This window comes from Trichechus manatus, unplaced genomic scaffold (genome assembly GCF_000243295.1).
Source record: "Trichechus manatus latirostris isolate Lorelei unplaced genomic scaffold, TriManLat1.0 scaffold00114, whole genome shotgun sequence".
NCBI classification, from domain to species: domain Eukaryota; kingdom Metazoa; phylum Chordata; class Mammalia; order Sirenia; family Trichechidae; genus Trichechus; species Trichechus manatus.
In genome coordinates this window covers 1,839,647-1,861,557 of record NW_004444050.1, presented here as the reverse complement: position 1 = coordinate 1,861,557, position 21,911 = coordinate 1,839,647, and the positions used below count along the sequence as shown (strand labels likewise).

The following is a 21,911-nucleotide window of genomic DNA, read 5'->3' as shown; positions in this document are numbered from 1 at the left end:
TAGTACTAAGTGAATACTTTATGCATAACAATGTTAAATATGCTGAGCTGACTCAAAAAGCACTACTAAATAAAATGATTCAACTGTATTAAATTTGAAAATGGAGACTAACATTAGGACAACAGTTTTATGTAACTGATAATTACTCACACGGTCAATACTTACAGCAAAATCTACAGGTTAGCAACATCATTAATACAGAGAATTGGTTATTTCAATATGTTAACATACCTTTGTCCTTCTTAAAATCCAAAGCATCTTCTTTATCTGTCACTATTTCCTTCATATTGATAATACTCTGGTGGGTAAGCTGCCGAAGAATTTTAATTTCTCGAATTGCTGTAATCGGAAAGCCTTCCTTTTCATTATCTAGACGTACCTTTTTTAAGGCTACCATTTCTCCTATTAGAAAGTTAAATAAAACCAAGTTACCACCAAACTGAATGACTTTTCTTCTTAATTTAAATTTATTTTCATTTATAATTTATGTTCCTACCTTGTCATATTACAATCCACAAAATATATTTTAGTTTCCAACATACCAAATGATGATATTTAAAGTTTAAGGAATTAAGTGTTTGGTTAAAGCATGAGGCATTAATACAAATCATGTAATACTATAAAAAAAACCTGTACTCGCTGCCATCGAGTCAATTCCGACTTATAGTGACCCAATAGTGCAGAGTACAACTGCCCCATAGTGTTTCCAAGGAGCGGCTGGTGGATTCAAACTGCTGACCTTTTGGTTTGCAGCTGTAGCTCTTAACCAATATTATGTAACTGTTAAAAAGAATAAGGTCGGTCATATGCTTTGTTATTTCATGCTCTCCAAGACAGATCAAGTGAAAAAAGATACTGAATAGTGACTATATTACATTGCCACTTACATTTTTTTTAAATGGAGGAGGGAAGTGTAAATATACTCATATGCATATACACGTATAAAATTTCTCTGAACAGATAAGATACTGTACATTGTGCAAATAAGAAAATAAGATCTGACATATTAACTCGCCCAAAGCTGCCCAGTTACCTAGTAGTCAAACTGGGATTCAAAACCTGGTTTAGCTGTCTCAAAAGAATGTGCTCTTCCCACTATGCTAAAACTGCCTCATAATTTAGCTAAGAGTGATAAACCACACACAAAAATAAAACTCTGTTATAAGAAAAAATTCACTTTAATAAAGGTTTGTTCATTCCACTTCTTTGGAGAAAAAAGGAATTCTGTACCCGCAAATTTTCCAAAAGATGGAAGTTTATCCTTTTAATCATCAAAATATATTTTACCCATTTTTATGGAAGTCTTTCTATAATATAGCAAGATTCCTTCTTTTATTAAAGTTTTAAAAGTTAAAATTTAATCTCTTTTTGATAATACAAAATCATCATTATAAGTATCAATGCTCTATGCTGTAATTTTCTTCAGGAGTTTCTAAACATAAGATCACTTTTCTCCTATATTAAGTGGCTTCAAATACCTGTGCTATTTTAATCTACTGGCTTATTTCAACAAGGAATTGTGAGTAAAGACTGGCTCTATGCAATATCTAGTAGAGTGCATAGCTTCTGCACATAGTCTAGGACCTAAGTTACTTTATCCTCTGATGCATGGCCTTTCACACTTTCTTTCAGGTTCTTGATTATGTTCTGAAAGACTAAGCTGCTAAACCTGGCCTCCAAGTAAAGAGTGATTTTTACAGAGAAAAAATTTTTTAGGCAAACTAAAAGTGTTATAGAAGTCTTTAAAAAAATTTACTACTAAGAGTAATTCATTCTGGTCAAGACACATTTTTTTCATGATAGCTAGCAAGGTAAGAATTATTCACAATAAAAGAAAAAAAAAATCTAAAACCTACCACACAGCACATCACAAATTCTAAAGGATCACTTTTAAATGCTTATGTATATACACCCACTTAAATGTACTCTTTACGTAAGTAGATATACAAAGAAAAATTTAAAAAACAAAAGCATGATAGAATTCTAATATAACTTTGGTTTTAATTCTTAAAGCTATACTTTAGAAGAAAAACACAAATTAAGTACATTCCAAAAGCCCAAAGATCGACAGTACTTGGCATTCTTACCAGTGTCTTTATCCCTGGCCTTGTAAACTTGTCCATAGGTACCTTCTCCAATAATTCCGATGATATCAAATTTATCCACGCAGCGTTTTCCCCAGTCAATGTCTTTTTCTTTGATTTCACCATAGCGAGGCCCACATATTCTATCAAATATAGTTCTGAAGTTTTTATATACAATCAAGCAAATTAAATAAACTATGTCATAACTCAATACCCAACCTCCTCCCAATCTTATATCCTTTATTTTTCCCCTCACCCTTGTGTATTCATGATCATCTATTCAAGACAAGTAACACTGTGATTTGGTATTATATCATGAAAGTCATGGTATCATTTCTCCAGGCTGACTCTCGTGTTCTGCAGACTAGAGCTTAAACTGGGAAAGAGAATTAGTAGAGCTTGTATGAACCAACACTAATAGAAAAAGTCAAAGTTCTCTAACCAACCTCCAGAAAGTTTTACTATTGATTCATTGACTATATCATGTATGTATGTAAGTATATCTATATGGATGTGAGTATGTATATACAGATATATATACATACTCACAGATATATGCTTGTAAAAAACAAAAGTTTGATAATGAACATTAAACAAAACATAACTATAAAACTTACTGGCAAATTTAGACTTATGGCTAGATGAAATAATTTTAAAAATGGGAACAACAGAAAGCAGATATGCAGCCTAAGAAAGCACAAAAGGTATTATTAGTATTATAATTTGCTCTTAAGAATCCACAGTTAAGCATATATATACATACATATATATGTGAATCTATAAATGTAAAGATATATAAATATGATTTTATATTCTTCAAAAAGATACAGTACTTTAATATTCTGATAGTTCATAACAATTCAAGAAAAAATAGAGAAAAATTACCCAAGGAGAGATTATTTTAAAAATTTTCTAGCTTTCTACTCTACACTAGAATATGATCTCATATTTACACTAGGCTCTACTTGAACAGCAATTCTAAAACCAGATTTAACTGAAAGTCTAACTCACACTTTCCCTTGGTTAAATAAAAGTAAAAGAAATCAACGCCCTCCCCTCCTTAACTGATGAACAGGTTTCAGAGAAAAGCGTTTATCTCTACTTACTTACTTGAGGCTAATTTAGGATATAGATTTCAAACCTTCTTCCAATCCACTTCTTGCAAAATGAAGAATGCATTGAATTATGAGGGAAAACAGAGCTAAAAGCAAAGGAAAACACAGCAGCTTGCCCATTATTAATTTTGTATGGGCTCACTGAAAACTGACTTCCACCTCATCTTTTATCAGTGTTTTCACGTTATTTAAATATCTTAATTATAGAAATTGTCTTTAACATATACAATACCCCAAGAAATTAACATTACAAACCGTGAGAGAAAGTTAAATTTGGTTTTTATTGAATATTGTGAATAGGTACGCAAGCAATTATGAAATATTTTTCAAAACACTAAAAGAATTTATTCATATATTTAATTAGAAAAAATAAATACACTTTATTATTTTAAATCTTAATTTGTGTTTTCTAATTTTATGATTACCCAGAATCATTTCTGGGAAATTTAAGAGCAGGTAGAAAGCAAGCACATACTTAGGCCTCCTTTTACTATGTGACTGTGTTGCTGCTTTCTTCTCCTCTGGACTCTTGGACAGATCCTCTCCTCCTGGTAGCTCAGGGGGCAGTGGTAAATCAGCAAGCAGACATCGTAGTTTCTTTTCTACCTCTTTTTTAACTGCTTTTACTGAAATATTTCCTCGTAGGCTAGAAAAGAAAGGAGTAAGACAAATAAAACAAAAATTTATGTGGTGGAGAAATACAAATGTGGCGTGTCTTACATTTTAATGGCATGTAATAGTGAATTTTCTGGAGTCTTTCACATTGCAAAACACTAAGTTTCTTTATATTCCAGCTGAAGCAATGCACTATAGTCTACTGCAAAAAACATACTTTGGGGGTAAAAATGATACAAAGTTATGTTAAAACTAAGAAAAATGTGAGCAAAGCATGGACCTTAACTAATAATAATGTATCAACATTGGTTCATTAACTGTAACAAATGCACCATACCAATGTAAAATGCTAATAATGGGGAAACTGGGTGCAGGGTATGTGGGGAAACTGAAGTATCTTGGTAATTTCTCTAGAAACCTAAAACTGCTCTAAAAAAACAGTTCACTTTTTAAAATGATACAGAATTACTACAAAACTGTAAATTAAAACTGGAAGGCAACTACTTATGCTTTGCAGGAAAATATGTTAGTTTTATAATAGCATTTGGTTTGATTCTGGTAGAGAGACAAAAGTTTTTTTGTTCTAACGAAGAAATAAAACCACAGGCTATTATTTATCTTGCCCATTTAAATAACCACAAATAAGAAGTAATTCACCCTTACCCCTTTCCAGGGTTAATTAAATTTTCTGAACTCGACAATGATTCTTTTAACATTTTTATAAGGCTCTAGGTTACTACAGAGAACCCTGGTGGCTCAGTGGTTAAACGCTTGGCTGCTAACCAAAAGGTCGGTGGTTCGAACCCACCAGCCGCTCTGTAAGAGAAAGATGTGGCGATATGCTTCTGTAAAGATTAAAACCTCACTGCCGTCCAGTCAAATTCCAACTCACAGCAATCCTATAGGACAGACCAGAACTGTCCCATAGGGTTTCCAAGAATGTAAATCTTCTATGGAAGTGGACTACCACATCTTTCTCCCATAGAGTGGCTGGTGGGTTCGAATCGCCAACCTTGTGATTAGCAGTAGAGGGCTTAACCACTGTGCCACCAGGGCTCCTTACTCAGCTTTAGAAGCCCTATGGGGAGGTTCTACCCTGCCCTACAGGGTCACTGTGAGTCAGAATTGACTCAATAGCAATGGCTTAGTTAGCTTACTATAATTACAGGTGAAAATATAAGCTCAGTTAGTTCTGTACATTTTATGAATCTGTATTCATAAAAAAGCTCTGATTTTAAAGTATATATTAACTTGGTAACTGATTATTTAAAACTGCCTAAATATTATAAAATCTGTTATCTAATATGAGACATTAAAAGAAAAAATTATGAGAATAAAATTTAGACTTCACATGCTTTCACAGTAGTTAAGACCCCATAAAGAAAAAATTTAGTGACACTATACTACCGGTACAAAATTTCCAAAGACGTTATCAGTGTAGATCATTTAATTATCACTTTTTCTACTCATGTAGAACTTTAGTATTATTGTAAAACAAATGGCTCCTTTAATACCAACTGATAAAAACTATCAATATTAATAAAATCTTGCCTTTTCTTCATAACTCCATGTTACTTACCAGAAGGTTCTTTAACAGGGAAAACATGCTCTAAAAGAAACTGGCTTGTGGTTTCAAAAAATATTCAGTGTGCCAGGTATTGTGTAAAGTACAAAAGATTTAACAACAACAACAACAAACACATTAAGACACATTTCCTGCCAGAAAGGAGCTTACAGTCTTTTGGAAGACACAAATAAGTAAACCAACCACTTGGTTCAAAGGGATAAAGTACTATAAAAATGGATTCCCAGAGTCATGTGAAAACGAAGCGTAAGCTACATCAGATGTGAAAGATAGTGAAGGTGTCTTTTTGGAAAAGGTAGCACCTGAATACTGTCTGAAAATAAGCCTATTTAAAATAATTTGTTTAGAAAACTGTAGTCTCTGTAATTAGGTTTTAGTCAAAAACTCATTTGTCCGAAGATTCAAATCAACATTTTGGGGAAAAAAGTTAAAAGTCTTAATTTTACTGGATGCTTCAATACTTTCAAAATAAAAAATACAGGAGGGAGATGGATACAACAACAACAAAAACAAAAAGGGTAAAAACTAGTGGAATACAAATTTGCAAAATCAAAAGGCCCCACAAAACACACATACTCTTTTGCTAATTTATTTGGGGATACAACAGTGAGAGTTCAGAACAATGCCAGGAATGGATAGAGATGTGCTTAAAGGAAGCAAAGATCAAAAGCTTTCCTCATACAACCTTAAAATATGCAGACCATTCATCTTCTTCAAAATGATTGTTAAATTTACAGTGAATAACAGGTAAATAAAACTACATTCTGTATTCAGGTTTCCTAAAGTATGTTACAGCAGAAAAGATTGTTTCTTTACACTGAGTGAAACAGTTTACAAGCCATTTTCAACCGACAGTTTTTAATACAAAATAAAACGTATGCAATAATTACTAAAAAGAGACTTCTAAACATGAAATTACTATGACCATTACGTACTGGTTCATAAAAAAGGGGGGGGGCGGGATGTGGAAGAGTTAGTGCCTGCGGTTATAGAACAGGAAAAAACCCACCAGCAGTTCCTCCTTTACAAAAACTAAGCCTTTTTAAACAAAGCACTATGGCTTTTACACAATGTTACACAATATAACAATGTAATTTTTCACTTTCTCTCTTTTGCTATCAATGAAAGCATTACTAACCGAAAGTACTTAATATTTTCCACTGTTAAGATTTATCACTAACAGTCACAAAATCTGAGATGTACAGCACTTTACAGTTAGTAAAATTCTGTCCATCATCTCATTTAATCCTCACAACTAATCTGTGAGGATAAATATGGTAGGTACTATCACCCTTGGACAGAACTAAACAGATCGAGTGTGGAGTAAAGGACCTAGTTTTACCCAAAGTAAGATAACTTTTGCCCTTGGTTCCTGCAAAATAACCCCTGGAATAATTGGGGGTGCCTTCGTCTGGGACTTCCAGGCCACACCTGAGGATTTGTGCAGGCGCATGAGGGCTGGCCAAACCAGAAAAGATTCACCTGGGAGGCCGCTATCAACTAGCCTCTGGAGGCAAGATTGAGCCTATCATTCAGGACTGGCCAATAAAAACCCGGAACACTAAGGCTCAGAAAGGTTCTTGGTTGGCGAAGGGAGGGTGACGTGCCCTCTCTGAAGCTCCGCATTGGGAGCCTTCCCAGACCTCACTTGTGCATCTCTTCCTTATGATAATCCTGATTCATATCCTTTTTCTATAATAAAACCGGTAGTTTTAAGTATAGCATCTTCCATGAGTTCTGTGAGTCATCCTAGCAAATTAACAAATCCAAGGACAATGCCCTCTTAACTTCTAAGGTCTGTCCCTAGCCCCAGGTGGCTAGGCAAAGAGAGAGGGAACCGTGAGGGCAGCTGGTGTCATAAATGATGGAGGAGTGGAAAAGGAAGGATGTGTTTGATCTCCCCCTTCTGGGAATTGGCTTTATGCTGATTTTCATCCATGAAGCTATCGTCATACCGAGGCATAAAAAGAGTAATTCATCAGACTAGTAAGAAGTACAACTGAGAATAAAACTCAACCTTCTACTATAGTCCACTGACAAGCTTTTCACTGAATTTCTCCTAACAGCACTAAAAACATTAAATACAAAATAAGTCTCCTGCCCTAACCAGATTCTTCAACTCCCAATCTATTTCCAAAAGTAACCACTTTTAACCATTTCTCCTTTACACAATACACTTTTAATCACTTAAATCTTTTTTAAAAAAATAAAAGGAAAGGTGATAAATGTTTCCTCTTCCTACATTTAAATTTGGTAGTTAAATTACAGCTATTGAAATGAACAAGTTCCACTGGTGTAGAATTTCTTTGGCTACACAGACATGTTAATCTCAGTACTCAGGAGTCTTAAGAAACTTCTATATCCTGGAAACATAAGTATACGCAAAGAAGACGGAGACACAACAAAGAGAAGGGCACAGAAAGACAAAGGTGGGTCAAAAAAAGCCTTTTAATGATCAAGAATGATACGTATACTACCACATTAAAAAGAGATGCATAAAAAATATCTCCCATAAGCATTCACACATGTATGCAATTCCTAGCAAAAATTTACCCCATAAAGCATATATAAAGAATAAAGTATAAGACAACAAGTTTCACTGAGACCTGGATGCTCAGCAGTTGGTTAAACTCTCTCACTAATGAAGTGACTCAAGCCTTTCTATGCTGGACAGCTAGTTCTAGGACTCATCAAAATTACAAATCACTACTGTCATGAGCCTTTGGTGTTCCTGGAGAACAGTTAAACCTGCAAATATCACAGTTAGAATCGTGTGACTGCGTAACACCTGATTAAACTTGTTGGAGGCCCCTGGCAACATTCTGATTGCAGAGAAAAGGCATCTTGGAGGGCATGAATCACAGGAATCGTGATTTAACTTTTGTTTGTTTTAAATTATAAGATTTTCATGAAAACTGAAAACTGGGCCAAACCGAGCACTTGAAAGGCCTGCCCACATGGTATTTTTGCACCTGCTTTCAAATCCTATAAAGAAGTCAGCAAGGAAAATTGCTCATACAGTTGCTTTTTAATAAAAAGTAGGGAAAAAATCAGCTCTGATTTCTTCATAAAAATAAAAATGAAATTCTGTTAAGTGGTTTAATAGGCAGATAAATCACGTAACAGCATAATGCTACTATACCAGGATACATACAAGACACATTCTTAGCTGCATTTACTTTACAGTCACTCACCCCTACTTTCATCCTTTTAAGAATAAAATGTTTCAGAATAAAAACCAAGCCATACCCACATATTCACAATTTTAAACATGTTAAAGGAAAGTGTAATATATAATGTGATAAATCCTTAGTTGCCAGACAAGATTAAAAGAACCTAAAGGGTCCAAGAAAAATGATAAATTCATAAGGCCACCAAGGAAACCTAGAAAAATAACTGAGACACATGCTTACAAGATTTAACCCATCCAGGGCAGACTCACATACAATGTCCTATGTCTAATATTACCATCAAGGAATATTAAGTGAAAGAGAATACTGGCATCTAACACCTGACCAAACTCATTCTGAAATATATATCTTTATCCCAAGGCAACTGGAAATTTTTTCTGGATTTCTTCGCGTAAACTATAATTCTCATCCTACGAGCAATGTGTTTCATTTTAAGATATATAAAATAATTAGTTCACTTTTTACTTAAGTTTGGGGACTTTTTTTGCGGGGGGGTCCAATAATGGTTCACTTCAACTTGAAAACTTGTAATTTTTTTTTTTAAATAATTACTGACAAAAATGTTTGCACTTACCTATCGGCATCTTTATCTTCAGGCAGCATGGGAGGCAAAGGTAATGGTGGTAATGTAGAGGTCACTATTGTCACATGCTGCTCCTTCTCCTTGCCTCCTACGCTTGGTGTAAGTGATCTGGTTTTCTCTTGGAGAGATACTGGTTCCTCCTTTGCAGCAGCAGGTTTACTCTCCTTCCCAGCTACAACCGCTTTCTTGGTAGCTTTATCTACGATCAAATTATTGTCCACCTTTGTTACCTGAAGAGGTGGCTTTGTTTTTGCCTTGTCGTTTTTTAAAGTTCCACCACTCGAGGGAGAAGGTGCATGCTCAGTTTTCAGTTTCTTCACGTCCTTCACATGGTTTGTCTGCGATGCACTGACACCAGTTTCTGTGTTCCCCTTGGTAGGTGTAGAAGTGTTTGAGGCTTTTGCAGCTTTAGCAGCAGCCTCAGCTGCCTTGGCTGCTTCTGCAGCTTTCGCTGCTTCTGCAGCTCTTGCAGCCTCTGCAGCTCGTGCTTTTTTATTCTTGTTCAATTCAGCTGCCAGGCTACTCTTCAGAGTTAGTGTACTAGGAGAAATGCTAGAATGACGACTTCTGGATCTAGACAGTCTGTGCCTGCTACGAGATCTTGAATGCCTAGAAGAATATGGACTTCTGCTTCGGGATTTGGCAGACCGTCTGGTGGAAGATAATTAAGATTTAGTCAGTAATTCAGAAAGATTGTTTGAAATTTACAAAGACAGTGCTAACCCTAGTATGTGAAATGAAATAGAATGTTACTTAACCATCTCAAAATCATAATATAGTTTTGTTTGGAAGACTTTAAAAAAAACAGAAAGTGCTTTAGAGTAGAATATTATCTGGTAGCTATAGTTTTCTCAAAAATAGATTGTCGTTATATACAAAGAACCACTACAATTTAACAACGAAAAGACAAAACAACCCAAGCAAAAAATGGGCAAAAGACTTGAATAAACATTTCACAAAAGAAGATATACAGATGGCCAACAAGCACATGAAAAGACGACCAACATCATTAGTCACCGGGGAAATGCAAATCAAAACCACAGACAGGTATCACTTCATGCCCACGAAGATGTCTATGATTTAAAACAAACAAACAAACAGGTGTTGGTGAGGATGTAGAGCAATTATAACCTTTATCTATTGCTGGTGGGATTACACAATGGTACAGCCACAGTGGAAAACAGTTTGGTGGTTCCTTGAAAAGTTAAACAGAACTACCATATGATCCAGCAATTCCACCACTAAATATACCCAAAAGCACTGAATGCAGGAACACAGATACATATACACCAATGTTCACTGCAGCACTATTCAAAAATAGCCAAAAGATGGAAACAACCTAAAAGTCCATCAACAGATGAGTGGATAAACAAAATGTGGCCTATCCATAAAATGGAATATTATTCAGGCATAATGAGAAATGAAAGTCTGATACAAGCTATGACAGATGAACCCTGAGAACATTATTGTGAGTGAAATTAAGTCAGACAAAGGACAAATACTGTATGATACCACTTACACGAAATATCCAGACTAGATAAATGAATAGAGACAAAAGTTTATTAGTGGTTATGGAGGGAATGGAAGTTACTGTTGAAGGGGTACTGAGTTTATGTTTGGGATGATACTGAGTTTGTTTGAAGTGATGTAAAATTTCTGGATATGGAAAGTGGTGAGAGCACAACATGGTGAGTGTGTAATAAACGTCAGTGAATTATACAATTATAAATTATTAAAATGGCAATAGCACCAAATGTGGGTGTAATGAGCCCGGCTTGACCAAAGTAAACGATGCCGCTAAGAAGCACATAAGAGAAAAGGTTGTTTGCGCTAAAAAAATGTGACATATATAATCGGTCAACAACACCAACAATAACCAAAAATCAAGTGTACAGTCACATATGTATGTATATAGGCATATAAGTGTACGGGTAGGTACAGATGTATACATATGTATGCACAAATAGAATTATCTATATGTACATGTGTGTACAGATATGTTTGTACATGCAAATGTATTCAGAGGACACAGTTACAGATACTTCTCACACAGCCAAACACCTTGCAAGAATGGTTTTCTGGGTTTGAAGGCCTAGGACTTTAGTCTCATGGGACAACTCAGTCAACTGGCATAACACAGTTCAAAGTTCATGTTCTGTATCCTAGTGAGGTGAGTAGCATCTGGGGTCTTAAAAGCTTGTGAGCAGCTATCTAAGATACAACTTTTGATCTCTACTCATCAGAAGCAAAAGAGAAAGAGGAAACCAAAGTTTCAGAGAAGAAACTAGTCTACAGGGCTGACAGCCTACATGAGCCACAGCCTCGTCTACCTTCAAACCAGAAGAACTAGATGGTGCCCGGCTGCCATTACTGTCCGTTCTGATCTGGGCCATAGTAGAGGAACCCTGATAGAACATGATAAAAATGTGAAACAGAATTCAAATTCTTAAGAAGTCCAGACTTACTGGACCAGTTGAGACTAGAGGACTTCCTGAGATTATTACCCTGAGATACTCTTTAAACCCTGAACCAAAACTATCTCCTGAGGTCACCTTTTACCGAAATAACAGACTGGCACACAAAATAAAGGATACTACCCGCGAGTATGGTGATCCATTAAAAAAAATCTATATGAGACCAAAAGGTCAACAATTACTCTAAACCAAAAATGAAAAGATAAGGGGGCAAGGAACCTAGACCAATGGAAACAGAACAACCAGAATACAATTAAACAGAATGTTGACACATTGTGAAAAATGTAACTACTGTCACTGAACAGTTTGTACAGAAGTTGTCAAATGGGAAGCCAGTTTGCTCTGAAAATGTTCACCAAGAACACAATAGAATATAATTAAAAAAGAAGAATTCTCTATGGCTGCCCATATCAAAACACAAAAAGCTACTTTTTCTTCAATAACCCAAACCATGATCAATTTGTAAAATAAAAGAAAGCAAACAACAAATTGGCAAACTTTTTGTTATTTATATTTTACTACAGTAGAATTAAAAAAAAAAAAGACTGTCTTGATCTTGCTCTGTCCTACAAATGCTCAAACACAAAGCTGGGTGAAAGTAGGTCTCTGTGAGAAGAAATAATATAAAAATTGGGAAGAAAAAATGCCACAGGCACCACCGTCGCATTAGAAAATAGAAGTGGGCAATAAGGATACACTAATGGTTGCAAAAGAAGGGTAAAGTCTGGCAAATCTCATGCCAGGGAGACAATTTCTATATTTCAAAAGTACCCTCACCCATAAGTTCAGAAGTAAGCAGTATTCTCTCCACGGCAAGCATAAAAGACAAAACCTGTCATCAAGCAGTAAGTAAAAACATTCTCTGGGGGTATACTTCAGAAAGATAATTTAAATGTAAATATAAAAAGCTTACAGTCATGCACATGTTGACTAAAATGGTTACATAAGCACATAACCAGCAACCTTACATAAACACAAATATGAGATGTCTCATGATCTACATAATTTCATACAGAAAATACAATCAAGTAAAAATCATAACCAATCATCTATGCTCTATTAATAAACTTCAGAATGAAAGATAAACTAAAATATGTAGAAAATGAAAGATAAAACAATATGTAAAAATTAATTTACATCTCATTTAACTCCTCAAAGTACTTGACAACTATTACTTTATTTCACCACAACAGATCAAATGTTTACCACGTTAAGTATTATTACTCCTACTTGTCAGAAGGGAAAAGCACAGAGCGGTAAAGTAAGCATAACTCTAAAAAAAGTTATGCCACAAATATATGGATAATCTGAACTAGAACTTAAGGTTTTTAAGCTCCTAGCTCAGTAAAATTATGAAAAACTAAATCTTCAGAAGTTAATAATGACTGTGGAATTACTTTTTTAAAATTATCGGACTACTCTTCGAGAATGAGGGTGAAATTAAAACATTCCCAGATAAACAGGAGCTGAGAGAGTTCATATCCACCAGACTGGCACTACAAAAAATATTAATGGGAGTTTTTAGATGGAAGGGAAAAGATACTAGAAAGTAATTCAAAGCTACACGTAAGAAGAAAGATCTCTAATAAAAGAAAATACAGGAACAAGTATAAGGGCTAGTAATAAGGTCTACATGCTTGATAATTCTTACTGTGTTATCCTTCAAGTTTCTTAACAACAAATATATAAAAACCAAGGATAAAATTACGTTACAGGGGACATGAAACATAAAAACGTAATTAGTGATAACAACAACAAGTGGGAGAAGGGAAGAAATGGTATAGATAGAATTTCTCATATATCACTGAAGTTGGTACAACTTACTCTAGAATGTTATAAATATAAGCTGTTAGACGTAACATTCATGATAACCACTAAGAAAATGTCTTAAAAATCTGCAAAAAAGGAAAGGAGAAAGCAACCAAAATGGCTCACTACAACACACCAATGAAACACAAAAGCAAGCAGTAGTAAAAGACAAAGACAAAGAAGGCTTAAAAAAAAACACCAAACCAAATCCATCGCTATCGAGTGGATTCCAACTCATAGCAACCCTAAAGGACAGAGCAGAACTGCATCACAGGGTTTCCACAGAGTGGCTGGTGGATTCAAACTACCAAACTTTTGGTTAGGAGCCGAACTCTTAACCACTGCGCCACCAGGGCTCGAAAGAAGGTGTAAGCACACACAAAATACAAATGACAAAATGGCAGAATTCACTTCTTATAGGTAACTACAGTGAATGTAAATGGATGAAATGCTCCAATCAAAAGGCAGAGAGTGGCAGAACAGACAAGAAAACATGATCCACCTGATATGCTGTTTATAAGAGACGCACCTTAGATCCAAGACACAAACAGGCTGAAAGAACTGAAAAAACATACTGTGTGCAAATAATAAGAGAGCTAGGCGGCAATATTTTATATATGAGTCATTAATAATATAAATCAGACAAAGTAGACTTTAAGATAAAATCTGTTAGAAGAGATAAAGGTGATCATTATATAGCGATAAAAAGGGTCAATTAATTAAGAAGATTTAACAATCATATGCACCCACATTGGGGCACCTAAATACATAAAAGCAAATACTGATAGAATTGAAGGGAGAAATAGGACTACAATAATAGTTGGAGACTTAAATACACCAATTTCAATACTGGACAGAACATCTAGAAAGAAGATCAACAAACAAACAGAGGACCTGAAAGATACTATAAATCAACTAGCCTTAAGAGACATATACAGAACACTCTACCTAACAGCACAATATACATTCTAATCCAGTGCACATGGATCACTCTCCAGGACAGACCACATGGTAGGTCAAAAAGCAAGTCTTGATAAATTTAAAAAGACTGAAATCATATGAAGTATTTTCTCTGACCACAACAGAGTGAAGCTAGAAATCAGTAACAAAAAAAAAAAAAAAAAGCCTGGAAAATGCACAAACATATGGAAACAACACACTATTAAACTACCAATGGGTCAATGAAGAAATCAAAAGAGAAGTCACAAATTTCTCAAGAGTCAAATGAAAATGAAAGCACAACACACCAAAACTTCTGGGATGCAGCAAAGGCAGTACTCAGAAGGAAACTTACAGCAATAAATGTCTACATAAAAAAAAGAAGGAACATCTCAAATCAACAGCTTAACTTGACAACTCCAGGAACGAGAAAGAAAAGCAAACTAAGCCTAAACCTATCAAAAGAAAGGAAATAACAAAGATCAGAGCAGAAAAACAAATGCAAACAGAAAAGCAATAGAAAGAGTCGATAAAAACAGAAGTTGGTTCTTCGAAAAGATCAATAAAATTGACAAACCTCTAGGTAGACTGACAAAGAAAAGAAAAGATGCAAATAACCAAACTAAGAAACTAAAGAGGGAACATTACAACTGACAGAAATGAAGAGAAATATGACAAAACATTACGAACAACTGTACGGCAACAAACTGGATAACCTAGAAGAAATGGACAGATTCTTAGAAGCACACAGCCTACCCAAACTGACTCAAGAGGAAATAGAAAGTCTCAACAGACCCATAACAAGTGAAGAGATCGAATCAGTGATCAAAAATTTCCCAACAAAAAAAAGTTCTAGACCAGACGGCTTCACTGGAGAAATCTACCAATCATTTAGAGATGAACTGACATCAGTACTGTGTAAGCTCTTCCAAAAGACAGATACCATGGATTGAATTATGTCCCCCAAAAAATGTGTGTATCAATTTCGCTGGGCCATGATTCCCAGTATTGTGTCCTCCATTTTGTGATTGTAATTTTATGTTAAAGAGGATTAGGCTGGGATTGTAACACCCTTACTAAGGTCACATCCCTGATCCAAGGTAAAGGGAGTTTCCCTGGGGTGTGGCCTGTCCCACCTTTTACAAGAGATAAAAGGAAAGGGAAGCAAGAAGAGAGCTGGGGACCTCATACCACCAAGAAAGCAATGCCAGGAGCAGAGCACGTCCTGGACCCGGGGTCTCTGTGCAGAGAAGCTCCTAGTCTGGGGTAAGATTTATGAGAAGGCCAACAGAGAGAGAAAGCCTTCCCCTGGAGCTGACACCCTGATTTTGGACTTTTAGCCTACTTCACTGTGAGGAAATAAATTTCTCTTTGTTAAAGCCATCCACTTGTGGTATTTCTGTTATAGCAGCACTAGATAACTAAGACAACAGACAAGGAAGGAATACTCCCTAATTCATTCTATGAAGCAAACATAACCGATACCAAAACCAGACAAAGACACCACCAGAAAAGAAAACTACAGGCCAGTATCTCTTACGAATATAGATGTAAAAATCCTCAGCAAAATACTAGTGAACAGAATCCAACAGCATATTAAAAGAGACATACACCATGACCAAGTGAGCTTTATTCTAGGAATTCAGGGATGGTTCCACATTAGAAAATCAACCAAGATAATATACCACATCAACAGAACAAAATAAAAGAACCACATGATCATATCTACAGATGCAGGAAAAGCATCTGATAAAATCCAACACACTTTCTTGATCAAAACCCTAAAGAACACTGGAATAGATGAGAAATTCCTCAGTATGATTCAGGGCATCTGGGAAAAGCCAACAGCCAACATTATACTTAAAGGAGAAAGACTAAGAGCTTTCCCCTTGAAATATGGAACGAGATAAGGGTGGCTGTTCTCACCACTTGTTTCAATATTGTATTAGAAGTCCTAGCCAGAGCAATAAGTCAAGAAAAAGAAAAAGTATTTGGATTGGAAAAGAAGAAGTAAAATTATCTCTATTTGTGGATGGTATAATCTTCTTCTATACAGAATATCCCAAAGAGTCCACAAAAAACGTCTAGAGCTAATAGAGGAATTTAGCAAAGTTGCAGGGTACGGGCTCAACAACAAAAAAATCAGCTGGGCTTCTATACAATAGCAATGAGAAATCTGAAAAGGAAATAGGGAAACAATTCCATTTACAATGGCATCTGAGAGAATAAAATACCTAGGAATAAATCTAACCAGAGACATGGAGGACCTATACAATGAAAACTATAAGACACTGCTGAAAGAGATTAAAGAAGATTTAATAATGGAAAGATGTTCCATGTTTATGGATTGAAGTTTTAATATTGTTAAGATGTCAATACTACCCAAAGCAATCTATAGATTCAATACAATCCCGATCTGTGGGGATATGTGCCATTTAAACATGGCTGCACTATGGCTAACTTCAGCCTCTCAAACACCCATGCGCGGAACACGGTGAAATATGTCATCGATGGGAGGGAGGTTGGGCACGACTTGTTTTTCCGAAACCCACTGTTCCTTTACTAATTGACTTGTTTACTTGAAACCCATTCTTTCTTACCCGAAACTTCTTGTTATTCACCTAAAGCCCACTGTTCTGTGATTTGCTTCACTGCTTGCTGTACTGACTATAAATAAACTCCTGGGACTGAAGTGGGGGTCAACTCCTCAGAGTGACCCTCCTTGGCCCCACTTCTCTGTAAGAGTTCTGGCATTGGTTACTGTCTTCGCCGCTCTGACAATCGTCGTCGCGCCGACACCGATCGAAATTCCAACAGCCATTTTTACGGAAATAGAAAAACCAATTCTCAACTTTATATGGAATGGCAAGCGGCCCCAAATAGCTAAAGCAATGCTGAAAGAGAAGAACAAAGTAGGAGGACTCATACTTCCTGATTTTAAAACATACTATACAGCTACAGTAATCAAAACGGTCTGGCACTGGTATAACAACAGACACACAGACCAATGGGACAGAATTGAGAGTCCAGAAATAAAACCACACATCTATGGTCGACTAATTTTTGACAAGGGTCCTAAGTACATTCAATGGAGAAAGCATAATCTCTTCAATAAATGGTGCTGGGAAAACTCGATTTCCACATGAAGAAAAATTAAACAGGACCCATGCCTCACACCATACACAAAAACAAATCCAAAATGGATTGAGGACCTAAATGTGCAAATTAAAACCATAAGATTCTTAGAAGAAAGTGCAGGGGTAACATTGTCACGCCTAGCACTTAACGTTGTGGTGTGATGGATCACTTTTGTGTGGCCTTTCTCCTTTCTCACCATAGTCTTGTAACTCCCACCCAGGTGACAGGACTGTGCAGATATGGTAATTGTGGCCCACCAAAGGGATTGGTCAGTTTTGGTCATCACCATAGGCTTGAAATGAACCACCCCAGAGGTGGAGAAGAGAGGACTCCACCACCACCAAGGAAGGAGAGACTCGCAGGAGAGACCCGGCAGCAGAGACCCGGCAGCAAAGATCCACAGAAGAAGGCGCAGTCAGCTTTCAAGCCCATGGAGCAAGAAAGCTGAATGCCTTTGGGCAGAGACTGAGGGCCAGGGGGAGGTGTGCCTGTGAGCAAGGCTGGGAAGAGGCTGTCCTGATGGAAAAAATGTATCTTTGAGGGTTCCTGAGCCTGAATTGTAACCTGTGACTTCTCTCATAAACCCCGCAGTTATGAGTATGGTCTGTGAGATCTGTGTGGCCATTGTAAAAAATTGTCGAACTCAGCACAGAAGTACAGAGTGTCGTGGGAGGGACGTTGATGTCAGAATTGGTAAAGGTGCCAGAGAAAGGAGGCTTGTCTTACCACCACCTCATAGGAATTAATTAGCCTTGGCCGGCTGATCCTGCGCTTCCTTCCCCCCTTGTAAAGTTAGAGGAGGTCAGACACTGCCCTCATACCCTTTTTACAATTGTCTAATAACAAAAGCACAAACATCAAAAAACAAAATAAATACATGGGATCTCATAAAAGTTGAAAACTTTTGCTCATCAAAAGATTTTACCATTATGCTGAGTGAAATCAGTCAGTTGCAAAAGGACAAATAATTGTATAAGACCGCTGTTCTAAGAACTCAAGAAAAGGTTTAAACACAGAAGAAAACATTCTTTGATGGTTACGAGGGTAGGGAGCGACGGAGAGGGGAATTCACTAGCTAGATAGTAGACAAGAATCATCTTAGGTGAAGGGAAGGACAACACACAATATAGTGGAAGTCGAAACAACTGGACTAAATCAACAGCTAAGAAGTTTCCAGAACACAACCAAACATTTTGAGGGACAGAGTAGCCAGGGCTGGGTCTGGGGACCATGGTTTCAGGGGACATCTAGGTCAATTGGCATAACAAAGTTTATTAAGAAAATGTTCTGCATTCCACTTTGGCGAGTGGCATCTGGGGTCTTAAAAGCTAGCAAGCGGCCATCTAAGATGCATCAATTGGTCCCAATCCACTCGGAGTAAAGAAGAATGAAGAATACCAGAGACAAAAAAAGTACTAGCCCAAGAGACAAAAGGGCCACATAAACCAGAGGCTCCATCAGCCTGAGACCAGAAGAACTAGATGGTGCCCAGCTACCACCAATGTCTGCCCTGACAGGGAACACAACAGAGAGTCCCTGCCAGAGGAGGAGAAAAGTGTGAAGCAGAACTCAAACTTATGTAAAAAGACCAGACTTAATGGTCTGACTGATACTGGAGGAACTCCCACAGCCATGGCCCCCAGACGCTCTGTTAACCCAGAACTAAAACCATTCCCAAAGGCTACTCTTCAGACAAAGATTAGACTGGACTATAAAACATAAAATACTCATCAGGAGTGTGCTTCTTAGTTCAAGCACATACACGAGATCAAAAGGGTGGCCCCTGTCCAGAGGCAGGATGAGAAGGTAGGAAGGGACAGGAGCTGGTTGGATGGACATGGGAAACCCGGGGTGAAAGGGGGAGTGTGCTGTCACATTATAGGGATTGCAACTAGTGTCACATGACAATATGTGTATAGATTTTTGTATGAGAAATTAACTTGAGCTGTAAACTTTCACCTAAAGCACAACAACAACAAAAAAGATTTTACCAAAACAGTGAAAAGACAAACTACTGACGGGGAGAATATCTTTGGAAACCATATATTCAATAAGAATCTAATAATCAAAATATATATAAAACGTCAACAACTTAACAACAAAAAAGACAAATAACCCAATCATAAAATGGGCAAAGGACTTGAATAGACATTTCACCAGAGGACATTCAAATGGCCACCAGTCACAGGAAAAGATGCCCAGCGTCACTGGTTATCAGAGAGACACAAATCAGAGCCACAATGAGATACAATTTCATTCCTACTAGGATGACTAAGATTAAAAAAAAAAAAAAGGAAAGTAACAAATATTGGCGAGAATGTGGGGAAACTGGAACACTTATCCATTGCTGGTGGGAATGCAAAATGGTAAAGACATTGAGGAAAACAGTGTAGCAGTTCCTCAAAAAAACTAAAACTAGAACTACCATATGACCCATCAACTCCACTCCTTGGTATATGCCCAAGACTTGAAAAGAGACTCAAAAAGAGACTTGAATACCAATGTTCATTACAGCACTACTTACATAGTCAAAAGGTGGTCTTTTGTCTTCTAGCCTAGGAACTTCATTCCACCAGGTGTTTGGCTAAGTCTAAGAGGTCTCCCTGACAATTATATCCCTTGTGTGCTCTGTATGAGCCACACCTACAGTCATATATGTAGAAATATCCACCACCAAACCTATTATTTGCTAGAGGGTGTGTTTCCTTACATCCTCTCACATCTCTTGGCATATGTATCTACCTATTTGTCCATTTATAAATTACTGTTTGTTGACACTATTGCTGTAGGATTGTCTAAACTACAGTAGTTATCGTAATTGCCCTTTATTCTTAAGTTCCTTTCGGGGTCCTCTCTTGCCTTGGTCATGTTGTACTAACTTCCCCGTATTATGTTATTGCCTTTTCCTTCATCAATATTAACTCACGTCTTCTATCTAATTGGTAATTTTCCCTCCCTCCCCCTCCCGTCACTGGTAACCATCAAAAAAATTTTTTTTGTAATGTTCCTGTGTCCAAGCCTTTTACTGTTACTTTATAGTAGTGGTCTCATATAATATTTATCCTTATGTGATTGACTTATTTCACTTTGCATAATGTCCTCCAAATTCATCCATGTTGTGAGATGTTCTGAGGATTCTTTATTCTTATTGTTGCATAGCATTCCAGTGTGCATACTACTACAGTTAATCCATTCACCTGTTGATTGGCACTTACGCTGTCTTCATCTTTTTCCTATTGTGAACAATGCTGCAATGAACATGGGTGTGCGTATGTCTATTCACGTCAAGGCTCTTATTTATTTGGGGCATATATCTAGTAGCAGGACTGCTGGATCATATGGTATTTCTAGCTTTTTGAGGAAGCGCCAACTGTTTTCCAAAGTGGTTGTACCATTTTACATTGCCACCAACACTGTATAAGAGTTCCAATCTCCCCACATCCTCTCCCACATTTGTTGTTTTTTGTTTTTCTGATCACTGCCAGTAATGTCGAGGTGAGATGGCATCTCATTGTAGTTTTTATTTGCATCTCTCTAATCCCTAATAATAATATAGGGTCGTTATGAGTCGGAATCAACTCGATGGCAACGGGTTTGGGTTTTTGTTTTTTTTTAAATAGCTAATGATCACAAACATTTCTTCATATATTTGTTAGCTGCCTGAATGTCTCCTTTGGTGAAGTGTCTGTTCGTATCCTTTGCCCATTTTTAATTGAACTGTCTTTTTAGTTGAGATGTTAAAGTTTTCTATAAATGTTAGAGATCAGTCCCCTTTCATATATGTCATAGCGAAAATTTTTTTCCCAGTTTGTAGGTTCTCTTTTGACTCTTTCAGAGAAGTCTTTTGTTGAGCCTAAGTGTTTAATTTTTAGGAGGTCCCATTTACCTAATTCACCTTGTGATGTGTGTGCATTTTTAGTTATGTCTAGTACTCTATTTATGCCATGTATTAGGGCCCCTAGCATTGTCCCTATTTTTTACACCATGGCCTTTATAGTTTTACGTTTTATATTTAGGTCTTGGATCAAATTTGAGTTAGTTTTTGTTTATAGCATGAGGTATGGGTCCTGTTTCATTTTTTACAGATGGACATCCAGTTTTGCCAGCCCCATTTACTGAAGAGACTGTCTCTTCCCCAAAGGGTCTCTGGCCCTTTGTTGAAGATTAGCTGACCATACGTGGATGGATTTACGTCTGGGTTCTCAATTCTGTTGCACTGATCTATGTGTCTGTTGTTGTACCAGTACCACGCTGTTTTGACTACCATGGCTGAATGGTATGTTCTGAGATCAGGTAATGTGAGGCCTCCTACTTTGTTCTTCAATACTGCTTTCCTTATCAGGCCTTCCTTCCTTTACATATAAAGTTGGTGATTAGT

General features: G+C 36.7%; 1 protein-coding gene across 2 annotated transcripts in view; it reads right to left on the bottom strand.

Annotated features, from left to right (window-relative positions):
• Positions 1–21,911, bottom strand: part of CDK13 (cyclin dependent kinase 13) — a 160,198-nt gene that overhangs the window by 96,303 nt on the left and 41,984 nt on the right. For both annotated transcript variants that reach the window (XM_023738310.1, XM_004383956.2), the window contains exons 2-5: positions 9,165–9,824; positions 3,675–3,845; positions 2,088–2,227; positions 232–402 (exon numbers count right to left, since the gene is read on the bottom strand). In XM_023738310.1, coding sequence (XP_023594078.1) covers positions 232–402; positions 2,088–2,227; positions 3,675–3,845; positions 9,165–9,824 — 1,142 coding nt within the window. The remainder of the gene's footprint in view (positions 1–231; positions 403–2,087; positions 2,228–3,674; positions 3,846–9,164; positions 9,825–21,911) is intronic.